This window comes from Coffea eugenioides, chromosome 6 (genome assembly GCF_003713205.1).
Source record: "Coffea eugenioides isolate CCC68of chromosome 6, Ceug_1.0, whole genome shotgun sequence".
In the NCBI taxonomy this organism is placed as follows: Eukaryota; Viridiplantae; Streptophyta; class Magnoliopsida; order Gentianales; family Rubiaceae; genus Coffea; species Coffea eugenioides.
Window position 1 is genome coordinate 22,739,521 of NC_040040.1, and position 13,436 is coordinate 22,752,956.

Genomic DNA, 13,436 nt, shown 5'->3' on the forward strand with positions numbered 1-13,436 from the left:
AGCTTGCTTCTGGAGATGGTGGGAAGGACTCTTAGAAGCAACTCAAAGAGCCAATGGTAAGGAGCATATAGAACTAACAATCAATATCCTCTGGCAAATCTGGAAAGCAAGGAACAAGATCATTTTCGACAATGCAAAAGTGGAGGAAATCACAGTCGAAGGAAAGCTCAACAAGAATGGATGGAATTCAAGGAAGCTGTGGAACTAGAAGGAAGAGCTGGCATTGCTGAAGCAACCCCCAATCAGCATTTTAGAAGATGGAAGCCTCCAATAGAAGGTGTGTACAAGATAAACACTGATGCTGCAATTTCAGCACAGATGATCAGAACTGATAAAGGAATTGTTGCTAGGAACTGGAAAGGAGAGATCATGAAAGTTTGGGCCATAATGGAGGAGAAGATAGGGTAACCAGAACTAGAGGAGGCTACGGCAATCAGAGCAGCAATGCAGCTAGGAAAAGAAGCAGGCTGGTGGAAGATTGAAATACAATCAGACTGCAAAAGTGTGATTGACTGCATCCTAATAGTCTCATGCAACAACTACTACTGTGCTGTGATATTGGAGGACATACAAAAGCTGAGGGAGTTTTTTGATCAATGCAATTTCTCCTTTATATATAGGGAAGGAAATGAAGTGTGTCATAGGCTAGCAAAATTTGCCTTGAAGCTAGTTAATGATGTATATTGGGAATCAAATTTCCCAAGCTGGATTAAAGATCTAGCAAGAAATGATTGTGAGGACAGCTAGCCCCTTTTGTAAAGCATACTTGTATTATCAAGTTTTAAATCAATACAAATGTTATCGTTTTGACAAAAAAAAAAAAGCATAGATGTCCCTAATGAGCAACAGCATCCTTAGGCTGAATGTTAGGCAGATTTCCTAGCCGTGATTTTGTCTTCTGAACAAGGAGATCAATCTCTTCTTCTTTATTGGCTCCAGCATCTTGAAGCTTGAAGAGCAGTTTTCGTTTAGTTAAATACACCTTTTGCACAATGAAACCAGGCTGCTCTGTTCTGGGTGGGATCTGCATTTTTGGAGGTATAAAATGCACCACAAATCTGTGCATGACAGACTCTGCCGGAAACTCATCCTTATGAAAGCTGTAAAACAGCTCTCTTGTATTATTGGATTGCCAAAATCCACCATCTTTCTTTTCTGCCTCTCCAGGACGATAAAATCTTTGCCCAATTACCATCATCCTCCCACCTTTTGTTTGAGTTATGTCCTACATTACAGAATGACAGTTCATCAATTGTGCGAAAACAGCACCAAAGTGATGGCAAGAGGTAAACAGATCACAGATCAGGGTTGTGGAACTGAACTTCCATCTGAGTTCATGTGCATTCACTGCATTAGTATTCGCAAGAGTTTTTATGAGTAAATGAGCAGTTTTGTGTGTATTAGAGATATTAGAAAGACAACAAAAACTAAAGCATATTAGAGAAGTAAATATCGGAAAAAATTTTTGAAGTTTTCTTTCTAAAGTTATATTCTCATCCTGATCTATGTAGTGTGACATGGACTTCCCAATATAAAAGCTAAATTTTAAAAATTTTCACTAATACACCTATTGATTTGGAGATTTTGAACTTGTTAACGATCTCATCCAACACAGATACACAACAAAACAAGAGGGGGTTCTTGTTAGTCATTATTCTAGTGAGTGATGGTGCATTGGCCACCAAAAAGATTTGCAGTTTGTTCTGCTTCAACAGTAAAATGACATGGAAGAGAAGATGCATTAAAAAAGCAGGAAAAAAAAAAAGGACTGCTAGCAATCTAGTTGATAGTTCATAGCTGCTGCTACTGTATGTGCAGAATTGGCTTCTAACCGCGGTGGGAAGTTGAACAGAGCTAATTCACCTGTTCCTTTTCTAAAGAACTAAAACCAATATTTTGAGAGATCTCCATTTAACACAAAAGAAGAAACAGAAAGTGGAAGGTCTAAACATTTACATGATTAAAGTTATCAATTAGTTTGGTTGATTCAAAAAGTGTGGAAATCTATAATGACCTGCATTAACCAATAGGATCACCTCTCTAATAAAACCGACAAATGGTGTAGCATCAGTCGTAAATCATCGTAGGAGGAAAACATGAGGACCTAGAGAATAACAAAACTATTTCAAAAAGCACACCGCAGAGGGACTTATTTTGAAGACAGAAGCTGAATAGGAGCCTATTTGACAAACTATACAGTTCCAAAGCCTAACACCCCAACAAAGATTATGAAAGATCAATCACAGCTTAGCAGACAACAGACTAGTGCTAAAACAAAATCTTTGGATCAAGAACCAACACTGGGGTCAAAAGAATTGAAACAAGAGTAGTAAAACCTTGAAAATAATTATCAATGTTTTTCCATCTCATAATTAATCTACAATAAAATCAAAAATCAAAGCATGTAACTTTATCTTTCACATTCATCCAGGACAACTTGGTTAACAAAATTCAGAAATTACCTTAATTATGGCCAGGTCAGGTTTCTGATTTGGTTCATAAGGAGCTAAGAGCACAGGATCCTCCTACAGTATTACAGAACAGTTATATAATGAGCTATCATGCAATTAAAGAAAGAGGAAATTTTGAATATTTCTTACCAGATCATACCGATTTCCATCATATCCAAAAGATTTGTAATGCTTCCTCCTGCCTGTTCCTTTTCCAGAAACCCTAACAAGTTTACCAATAGGGTGCGGATTCTCCTCAATGGTCTCCTCGTCATCACTGCTTGTTGGAGCAGCCATGGCTAAGGGGAGAGCAGCTATAGCTACTTTTCTGCTCTCGTCTTCTTCTTTATCTTCTACCTCGGCAAGCTTCAATTTCTTCAGCTCTCTTTCGTTTGTTAAGTCAGTGTCGGGAATTTTAGGTAACATCTGTTGCGGTGGCTCAGACGGTGGCACCGCCTCCTCCTTGTCGTCGTCGATTGCCATCCCTTCCGCCGAATTGTTATCACTCCCCATAGCTGCTACTGTGTGTACTGTGTGTAAATGTTTTGCCAGTTCAAGCATTAATGCATCCCAAGTGTAAAAAACCAATTGAAAGTACAACAAAATAATTTCAAATTTGGACGAAGATAGGTGTCATGAATTTATACCTCTATTGCAATATGGATAAATTTTGATAAATTATATTGACAATTCAAAATTAGCTTTAACATTTTTTTTCTATTAGATTTTCCGTTCATAAAATTGGCTTGGATATCAATTTTCTAAGGGCAAATTCTGCAATTTTTGTTTGAAGTTGTGCGAGTTTTTGTTTGAATCAGCTGGATCGATCAAGTTTTGATAAAATACATCCAATTATCACGACTTTATAAATATTTTACTGCTCGATCTTTAATCTTATGAAGATATTTAAAAATTTTGATAATTTTTGAAAAATATTTAAAATATTAATTTTGAATCTCTATCACGACTTGTTAATATTTTTGTTTAATGCCATTTGTACACCCAAAGAGTCTCATTGAGCATCAACTCATCAAGTTTTGCTAAATGTTTTCAACAGAGGAGACTCAACTAGAAATATCATAATTTACATCTAAAGGATTGACTCGAAACATCAAAGAGTTTGGGACTCCATGCACATGATTTTGGTCAAAATTTAAATTTACATTATAGTTAATCTTATATTATTCTCTAGCAATTTTGTATAAGTTTTATAGTATTATTGGAAAATTGATTTCTATGACGATTTTAGGATTTATAGTACGAGTAAATCTTATATACACTGACAGTGTATACACTATCACGGTTAAATGCCCGACTCATATACAAAATTTGATTTTCAAATTCAAATTCAGATTATGTGTTGTACGTCCAATGGTGAAAGTGTATACACTGTCAGTGTATAGAATATTAATTCTTATAATATTCTTGAAAAATTGATTTCTATGAGGATTTTAGGGGTCTTTTTTTTAATGTGTAAGTTTTATGATTTTAGTTTTCTGAGCCTTTAGTTTTCTACCAGGCAAGGGGCGATCCACCTATAGGGTCAGGTTGAATCGTTACATTATTAGTACAATAATGTTGTATTAGAAGAAGTTTCCCTCTTTAACTGAAAAATGTTTCCTTTTTTCATTCCTCTTGAGTATAAATTTTAAAACAAGATTGAAGAATGTTGTTACCTTTAATATTAAATTATGTCATCATTAATAATTGCATATAAAAAAGTGGACTGCTTTGATAAATCTTTAGCCCTTAAAAGAAACTTGCTTCTATGGATCTTTGCCCTTTTTGCTCCAATTGCAAAATTTCTTCATATAAATCTCCTTTTATTCTACTGCATGTCTAATTGTACTGATTTTCCAATACTAAAGAGAAATATAGAGAGAGAAAGTGACTTCCAAGAGAAAAATGGAGAGAGTGTCTCTCTAATTTTATGATTTTATGTTGTTAGGTTTTGGTGCGACATTCACTTTCAAAACTCCAATTGTGTAATTGAATTCTCCCTCCCAATAGATATTTATCTCCTAGTTTGTCGATTTTAGATTTCCTAGTTTTGAATTGAATATGAACCTCAAATTCTAAATTTGAAACATGCTATTCGGTGATAACGGCTTTTAAGTGGAGTAAAATTTATGTTCTTTTTTATTTGGTATGTATTTTCAAATATTAAGTAATTATAAATACTAGTTTGTTCATATCTTTGGAAAATTAAATTTCTAGATTTTATATGTTTTTCATTATGACAAGCATATTAAATTTTCTCATACTATGTCGTTTGTCATGAATTACCTAATAGTGTAAATAAATAAAGTACAACAAGAATGAAATATAAGCAGAAGAAAAATAATATATTATAATAAGCATACAAATAGTAATGCAATACGAAAGTGACAAAAACAGTGAGATGAGAGAAGTGAAAAAAAAAAAAAAAGGAAACTAAAGTAGCAGTTAAAAAAAAGGTTAACAACAAAAAAATCCCCTGTGGTTTAGTTGTCATACAGAAAAGCCCCCTGTGGTTTCATATCATACAAATCGATACCCCATGGTTTGAATTATTCTGAAAAGTGGACGGAAATCGTTAAAACAGACGGAGCTGGGTGAAAAGACAAAAATACCATTTTGATATAAGCGAAAATTGCAGAAGTAATTTGATACGAACCAAGAGACACCATTGAGAATTATTCGAGTTCCCCTAGGACTCGTGACACAAGCACGAGCTAAGACGATGAAGAAGGAACTCCAAGGGCTTGTTCGTGAGATACAAAGCCAAGAAATTGTCCCCAAGGTCATTGAGGGACTTGAGCATGAAGGAATGAAGGTCATCCATGTGGTGCACGTCAAAGAGAACCATATGTGACCCTTCCCTAGTCACATTTGCTGTTTTAGTTAAGTCATTGTAATAAGGATTTAATGGTCCATAGCCTTACTTTATTTACCTAAGGGATGACCTCATAAGGTTCGGTCAAACCCACAATTCTTAGTCTTATGGAAATAGTCAAGCCTACAATTCTTAGTCTTAGTCAAACCCACAATTCTAGACTAGTTCCACATTATTTAGTTTTTTATCTCTATGTAAGGCTATAAATAGCCCACACTTCCAACGATTTTAGGCATTTAATCAATAAATCAGATTTTGAGAGTTTGTTGGTTTCTCCAAGACTTCTTGAATACTTTAGAATTTCTTTAGGTGTTCGTGACTTATCAATCTAGAATCGCACTAGGTTGTGACGTTTTCTACTATTATACCATGGTTCGTTAATCACGTGATTAACGGGTTGAGGTCATCCGCTCCAAACTTGGTGTCCTCTTGTCGATCCTGAAGCTAATCTTTTACGGGTTTCGTCACAAGGTTGGCGACGTTCGTATCAGTTGGTATCAGAGTCAGGTTAAGAGGTATCACGTTATATCCCTTTATTTATTTTCTTTTCGAGTCAAGTTTTCCAAAATTCTGTTTTCGTGTTCTAAGTTTCCTATCCGCAATTTCCAGATTTGTTGCATCGTGTTCTTGCGTTATTTTTCCAGATTTCTCGCGTCATAAACTTGCGTCTAGTTGTTGTTAATTGCTGTGGGTAGCCTTGTTTGGTCCAACCTTTTTTTTTGTGTCTTATTCTTGATTCTTTGTTTGTGTTTGTGTCTTGTTTGTATTATGTTATATCCATTTAATTCTAATCTTTTGTTCTATTTGATCATCCGAGGTTACTGTTCATCCGAAAAAATTAGTTTGTAGCAAGGGTTTTAGAGTCCTATCCAGTTATTACCTTGTGTTCTTGTTGTTTACATACAAAAAAAAAAAAAGAATATAGCTGGCTGACCTTACAAAATTCTTGGAAATCTGTCTTGATCAAAACTTGGGTTTCTTGAAGTTCTTGATTGTTTAAAACCACAATCTTGAAGTTCTTGGAACTTTAGTTGGGATTCTTGAAACCAACCAAAATCTGTCTTAATCAAATCGTGAAATCTTGGATTGTTTGGGGAGGAAATCATCTTCAATTTCGTGTTTCTTGAATTCTGGAAATTAACATCTTGAATTCTTGAAAGAATCTTGAAGTTTCTGGGTTTTGAGAACCAAATCTTGGTAAACAACAAGGCTGCAAAATTCCAGCTGCCAAAATCCTTGTTTTCACTACAACAATCTTCTTTTTGATCAAGAACATTTAAGCCACAAATTTGACTCTTGAAAGCAAGCCATCCTAAGCCACAAAATTTGACTCTTGAAAGTTTCTAGAATTGACCATTGATAAGAAAAAGAATATTCAACCATGAAATTGACTCTTGAAAACCAGTCTTCCTAAATCATGAAATTTGACTCTTGAAAGCTACCAAATTTGACCATTGATTGTGATAAATGCCCTCCTAAAAGCTGACCATCGAAATATTGGTGTCTAAGAGGCCCCAAGTCAAGTCAATTTTTTTCAGCTTATTCAAGTCAAATTTTCCAACCCGTTCAAGTCAAATTTTCCAACCTTGTTCCTAAAAAAAAAAACAACCAAATCAGTTCCAATCTTGATCTTGACCTTAGAATTCGTGGGAACCAGCAAATAGGAAGACTAATCCTTGTTTCCAAAGGATTAAGGAAGAAAAGTCAGTCTTGGGTTTCCAAAACAGTCCCACCGCAACACAAATTCCTTTTCCATTCGGATTCTATCTTTGCAACCGTTGGAAAATTTCTGTCCAATCATTAATTCTGGAAATTTTCGTGCATCATTAGATCAGTTTTAAATGTCATTCTGAATCCTCTAAGTGTCCCTTTACCTACCAAAATACTGACCAAAAATACAGCAACCAGCAGCTCAAAATTCCAGTTTCGGGTAGAGTTTTGTCTAAGATTCTTAAAATTCAACTTTGAGTCATTCATTGAGTTGTGGTCAGTCCCTTCATCTTTTGTTCTTTTTCGTTCAAAGTGCTACAATCTTGTGACCTTGGTTGGTAAGTCGAACCACACTAGAGGGAGTTCTAATTTCTTCAAGGAGGTGACCGAGAAGCCTTGAAAACACCTTAGTGAGTTCATTAGAGTGTTCAAACACGAGAGCGAGAGTAAACACGTGAGGAAGTGTGCGAGGTAAACTTTGCTTCTTACAATTATTATTAGTTTTTTTTATCCTATACTTCACCATGGCTAACGAGGGGGGAGCAAACTCCCAAACTTTTGATCTTAAACTTTTCACAGACGCAATCAAAGGCGAATTGGGGCGTATGATGGACCAAAAACTTGAACTAATGCACCAATGCATTGACAGCTTAGAGTTGTCTCATGGAAGCTCCAAAGGCAGCCGTGGAAAGGCTTATGCACATGAGTCTAGCGACTCTAACTCGGACAACAACTATGAGCATAAGCAAAGTAGGTCCAAGCGAGATGTTAGGCTTTCAAGTGACTACATTCCGGGCATAAAGATGAAAATTTCGCCATTCCAAGGACGATTAGACCCCGATTCCTACTTAGAGTGGGAGAAGTGGAGTGAACTTGTCTTCGACTGCAATGCTTACTCGGAGGAGCAAAAGGTCAAGTTGGCCGTGGTCGAATTCACCGACTACGCCGTTGTGTGGTGGGATCAACTCTCCACTAGTCGAAGGAGGAGTCGTGAACCGACCATACAAACTTGGACGAAACTAAGACGATTAATGAGGAAGCGTTTCGTACCAAGTCACTACTACCGTGACTTGTATCAAAAGTTTCAAACCCTCAATCAAGGAGCACAAAGTGTCGAGAACTATCACAAGGAAATGGAAATACTCATGCTACAGGCAGATATCTTGGAGGATCGAGAAGCAACAATGGCACGCTTCTTGAATGGACTAAGGCCCGAAATCGCTGACCAAGTGGAGTTACACTACTATGTAGAATTTGGAGACTTGGTGAAGAAGGCCATCAAGATTGAAAGGAGGATTAAGAGAAGGGGTTCGACTCGGAGTTACTCCAACTTTTCACCCTCTTATCCCCTAACAACACCACCAAAGAAGGAGGATAAAGGGTCGAGTAATTCCACCCCTTCAAGATCGAGGCCGGATATGACTAAGTGGGAGTTTAAGGCAACACCAAAGACTGCTATTGAGTCGAGCATGAGGCAAAATCGAGATACTAGATGCTTCAAATGCCAAGGCCGGGGGCATATTGCTAGCCAATGCCCGAACCAACGCACTATGATCATCTTACCCAATGGTGAGTTTCTCACTGATGATGAAGATGAGAAGGAAGAGTTGCCATTCCTTGAGAAAGAAGAGTAAGCATTGCCTGTCGATAAACGAATTAGACTCATTGTTAGACGAGCCTTAGCAACCTAAGTGAAAGCCGCCGATCATGCACAAAGGGAGAACATTTTCTACACTCGTTGCTATATCAAAGACAAGGTATGTAGTTTGATCATAGATGGAGGTAGTTGTGTTAACGTCGCTAGTGCCTTGATGGTGGAGAAACTAGCACTACCCACACTACGACATCCAACACCTTATCGTTTGCAATGGTTGAACGATAGTGGGGATGTTCGTGTGACCAAACAAGTCCAAGTACCTTTTCGAATTGAAATGTATGAGGACGTGGTGTTATGCGACGTGGTCCCTATGCAAGCATGTCACATTGTGACAGCCCCACCTCCCCCTAAGGCGAACCAAAGGGTTCGGCGGGCCGCCTGCCTAACTCTCGCCGGGACTCAGTCGTTCACTCACACAAATCAGAAATAGAACCACAAGAAAGAGCAAAACGAGGATCCAAAACTTAAAACAAAACTTATATACATTGCTATCTTAGAAAGAAGTACAACCGTCGAGAATACAAAAGTTCTCAAATCACCATACAACCAACCCGTGCCAAGTACTAGGGCGAGAACCAAAATAAAACCAAAACTAGACCCAACCAGTCTATACAGAGCTCTCGTTCTTGCTCGCCTTCCCCTGTTAAGGAAAACAAAACTAAAGGGATGAGCTAAAAGCTCAGTGAGGTTCCGAACATAGAATCAAGTCATAAATCAAACGATAAGTCAAGAAACAGTTACAACATTTACAATAAATCATACATGAAAAGGATACGTTCGTTCGTTCGTTCGTTCTCCTGTCATTCCCCTTTCTTTCATTCATTTGAAAATGCATTTTTCGTTTATACATAAAACCCTCGTTCGTTCGTTCATTCGTTCATTTCATTCACCCTTTCCTGGACATTGGCCAAGCTCCACCAACCTCCACCAACCTACAAGGTAATACTCGAGTATACCAAACGTTCGCCCAGGTCACCATATCGCCCGACCGAGTCCGTTTCTGACTCGAGTCGATCGGTAACAAGGGGCAGTGGCCAGTACAACCAAAAGGCTTACATTCATGCATAAGTAGCATTTCAATCGTTCAATCATTGAAAAGTTCACAATCATTTAGGTTGAATGCGATAAAGTACACACTCGCCTAGAAAACTCGTTTTGGCTAATCATTGAAAGCGTTTAACATGTTATCAGTCATATATACAAGCCATATAATCAAGAAATATAACAAACAAGGAACACTCACCGAATTATGCTAAATAACGTCCAAAATGTCCTATCGGATTTTACCCTCGGTCACCGAGAAAACCTATGATTCAACGAGAAAGAATATTACAATTCATCTAGCAAAACAAGTAAGTGGAATCAAGGAACTCGACTAGTTACGAGTAAAACGGATAAAAGTGATTTTAAAATGAAAAACAACCATTTGAATCTGTGGACGGAAATAACTAGGGTGTCATAAACCAAACTAAAAGGGTCATAACAGTTCCAATGGAAAACACTTGAATCAAAGGCAAGTCTGAATCCAACTAGATAGGTTCAGAAATATTATTTTTCGAAATCGTGTATGTGGTTCAAAATCGATATACATTCAAATAGGTATTATGGCCTACACGTTTTGACTGAGAAAACCTTAGGTCATACCTCGATATTAAGTAGTAACTAAACATTTGAAGTTTCAAATGGAAAAGGTATCATGTTTTAAGATGGAAAACGGTCATAGTATTTGCCAAACGAAAAATAGACAAGTTGAAATAGAAACTTAGCTCTCGAGCGAAAATTTGGGCAGCACGCCCTTTGTATTTTCCTATTTCCAGCCATTTATGACTTCATTATTTTTCTCATCCAGTCCCAAAGTCACACACAAAATCAGTTCATTCAATAGTCGTTCAGTAAGCTCCAAGTAGTACAAGTATAATTCAAACTAGTAAAAAGTCCGGAAATGAAAGTTAAGCTCTAACCATAAAAACAGTTTTTGACATCATTTTACGGTTTTAGCACCATTGGCACTACGATTATCGAGTGGAGGTGCAAGATATATCGTTTCGAAGCTAAGAGATAGGGCTTCAATGTTGAAGAAGGCTACTCAGACCAGTTTCTAGTCCAATCAGGTAAAAAATTCAATATCCTAAACTAGAACCGCAAAAACAGGTTCACCAACCGCATTCTGGTTTAAACATCATAAGTCAGGCTACCTAAGTCCAAATCAAGTGATTCCAAAGCCATCCGAAAGCTAAGATACAAGGCTACAATTCATCAGAAGATATCAACTACCAAATCAGAAGCATTCCCAACCAACATAACCAATTACAGACGCAAATATCACATTCGGGTAGAAACAGGGCAGCAGGGGTAGTTCAGTCTTTTCACAAGTTACGTTGCTCCGATTGACCTAAAATTTTGAAGGCATCTATAAATCATCATTCTCTACAACTTTCATGTTTTAATCTAAGGCCAATTCGGCCTCTAACTAGATACAACAGTGCCGGGCAGAATGGTGAAAATTGGAACCCTAATCTGGAATTTTTGCTTCAAACCAGAAATTTTCCACTAATCCTTACAATTATCATACCAAAGCTTCATTCTAAGTCATTTTCAACCATCATACATGGCCACACCATATGAATCATATGAAAACAGAAAAATTCCAAATAAATATAAAACTTCACCAATTTCAACCAAAAGTCACAAAATAACACCTAAAATCATCTATTTAACTCACATAAGCCATCAATTGAACATTAACAAGATTAAAGGAAATGCTCCTTGGTCACTTACCTTGCAAACCCAAGAAAAGAAGTAACTTGGTACCTTAGCCTTCCAAACCACTTCACAACCAAGCTTAACTTCACTAAACTAAGAAGTTTTATGGAGTAATTTGAAGATTAAACGGTTTAATTGAGAGATTGAGCAAGATTAGAGGTAAGATTGTGGAGAGTTTCTTTTCTTTTCTCCTTGTGAGAAGGTCGGCAACAAGAAAGAAATAAGAAGAGATTTTGGGTCAATTTTGTTATATGGTAAAGGTAAAGTTAAATGGTCAAAATCCATGACCAATAGAAAAGTGCCACCTAGCACCATTTTTGTTCATGGTTATCCTTTTGTCTCTCCAACAATAATCCACTTAAGATAACCTCTAATTATCTCTTAGTACCTGTTAAATTAAATCCGGTATACACAACTTAACCTAATTGACCGAATTTTACCGAACTTTTCGCACTAGCGGGTCCCACGTCCGATATACGCTCTTAATTTCTCAAAAACTAACCGACACTAGAAAAATAACTTAAAAACCCTATTTGCTCATAAAAATTATCTAGAAATTTTCCTAATAAAGAAAATGCAGAAAATATGCCATTAAATAGGATAAAATCCAGAAAATGAGAAAATTACGGGGTCTCACACACATACTAATGGGAAGACCATGGCAATTCGACAAGGGAGTTACATTCGATGGCATTACCAATAAATACTCCTTCAAGCAAGGCGAAAAAAGGATTGTGCTTGTGCCACTCACTCCTATACAAGTTCGTGAAGATCAAGAAAGCTTAATCAAGGAGAGTGAGCTCGAGAATGAGAAGAAAAAAATAAAGTGTGAGTAAACAGGGAATCAAAGTGGATAAGGAAAAGGTTAAAGCAATTCAAGAATGGCCTACTCCAAGCACGGTGTGTAAGGTACGCAGCTTCCATGGTCTTACTAGTTTTTATAGACGATTTGTTAAAGATTTTAGTACCATTGCTGTACCTCTAACTGTTGTAATTAAGAAAAATGAGTCATTTGTGTGGGGTATGCTCAAGAACGTGCTTTTCAAATGCTTAAATATCAACTCACACATGCACCACTACTTGCATTACCATACTTTGATAAGATATTTGAAATAGAGTGTGATGCATCTGGGGTGGGTATTGGAGCTGTCCTAATGAAAGAGGGCAAACCAATTGCATACTTTAGTAAAAAACTCAATGGGGCAGTTTTGAACTATTCCACTTATTATAAGGAGTTGTACTCCTTAATTCGTACTTTAGAAACTTGGCAACATTACTTGAGACCAAGGGAATTTGTCATACACACTGACCATGAGTCGCTTAAGCACATTAAGTCACAACACAAGTTGAATAAGCGTCATGTTAGATGGATTGCATTTATTGAAACCTTCCCTTATGCGATTAAGTACAAAGTGGAGAAAACTAATGTTGTTGCTGATGCATTATCACGCCGGTATTCTTTGCTCACTCAACTTGATGCAAGGTTGTTAGGATTTGAATTAGTTAAAGAATTATACACCAATGACCCAGATTTCTCAGGTATTTATAACTCTTGTGGTTCAGCAACTCAAGGTAAATTCTACATCCTTGATAGATTTCTTTTCTATCTCAATCGACTGTGTATACCTAACTGCTCTATTCACTCTTTACTTGTTAGGGAAGCACACGGAGGTGGTTTGATGAGACACTTTGGTTTGGCTAAAACCTTAGCTATCCTTCAAGAGTACTTCTATTGGCCAAGGATGAAGCGAGATGTGGAACGAATGGTGGCTAAATGCATCACCTGCCACAAAGGTAAGTCTAAACTTCAACCCTCTGGCCTTTATAGTCTTTTACCTGTACCTAAGGAACCTTGGACCGATATTTTCATGAATTTTGTTTTAGGGTTGCCTAGGTCAAAGAGGGGAAATAATAGCATTTTTGTTGTTGTTGACAGATTTTCAAAAATGACACATTTTATACCATGTCACAAAACAGATGA

At 37.0% G+C, this 13,436-nt stretch overlaps 1 protein-coding gene across 1 annotated transcript; it reads right to left on the reverse strand.

The window, feature by feature from the left end:
- Window positions 1-654: 654 nt before the first annotated feature.
- On the reverse strand, window positions 655-3,032 carry LOC113775256. Its single transcript, XM_027320050.1, has 3 exons — window positions 2,601-3,032; window positions 2,463-2,525; window positions 655-1,225 (listed from the first exon to the last, which is right to left on the reverse strand). Exons 1-3 carry the CDS (start codon window positions 3,009-3,011, stop codon window positions 836-838), a joined length of 864 nt encoding a protein of 287 aa, XP_027175851.1. The 5' UTR covers window positions 3,012-3,032; the 3' UTR covers window positions 655-835.
- Between the last annotated feature and the right edge of the window lie 10,404 nt (window positions 3,033-13,436).

Excerpts from the sequence above, each read along its gene's own strand:
- LOC113775256 (XM_027320050.1), bottom strand. The coding sequence starts at position 3,011 with ATGCTTGAACTGGCAAAACATTTACACACAGTACACACAGTAGCAGCT. Across the intron at positions 2,526-2,600 it reads ATGGAAATCGGTATGATCTG|GAGGATCCTGTGCTCTTAGC; the intron begins GTAAGAAATATT and ends GTAATACTGTAG. Across the intron at positions 1,226-2,462 it reads CTGACCTGGCCATAATTAAG|GACATAACTCAAACAAAAGG; the intron begins GTAATTTCTGAA and ends TCTGTAATGTAG.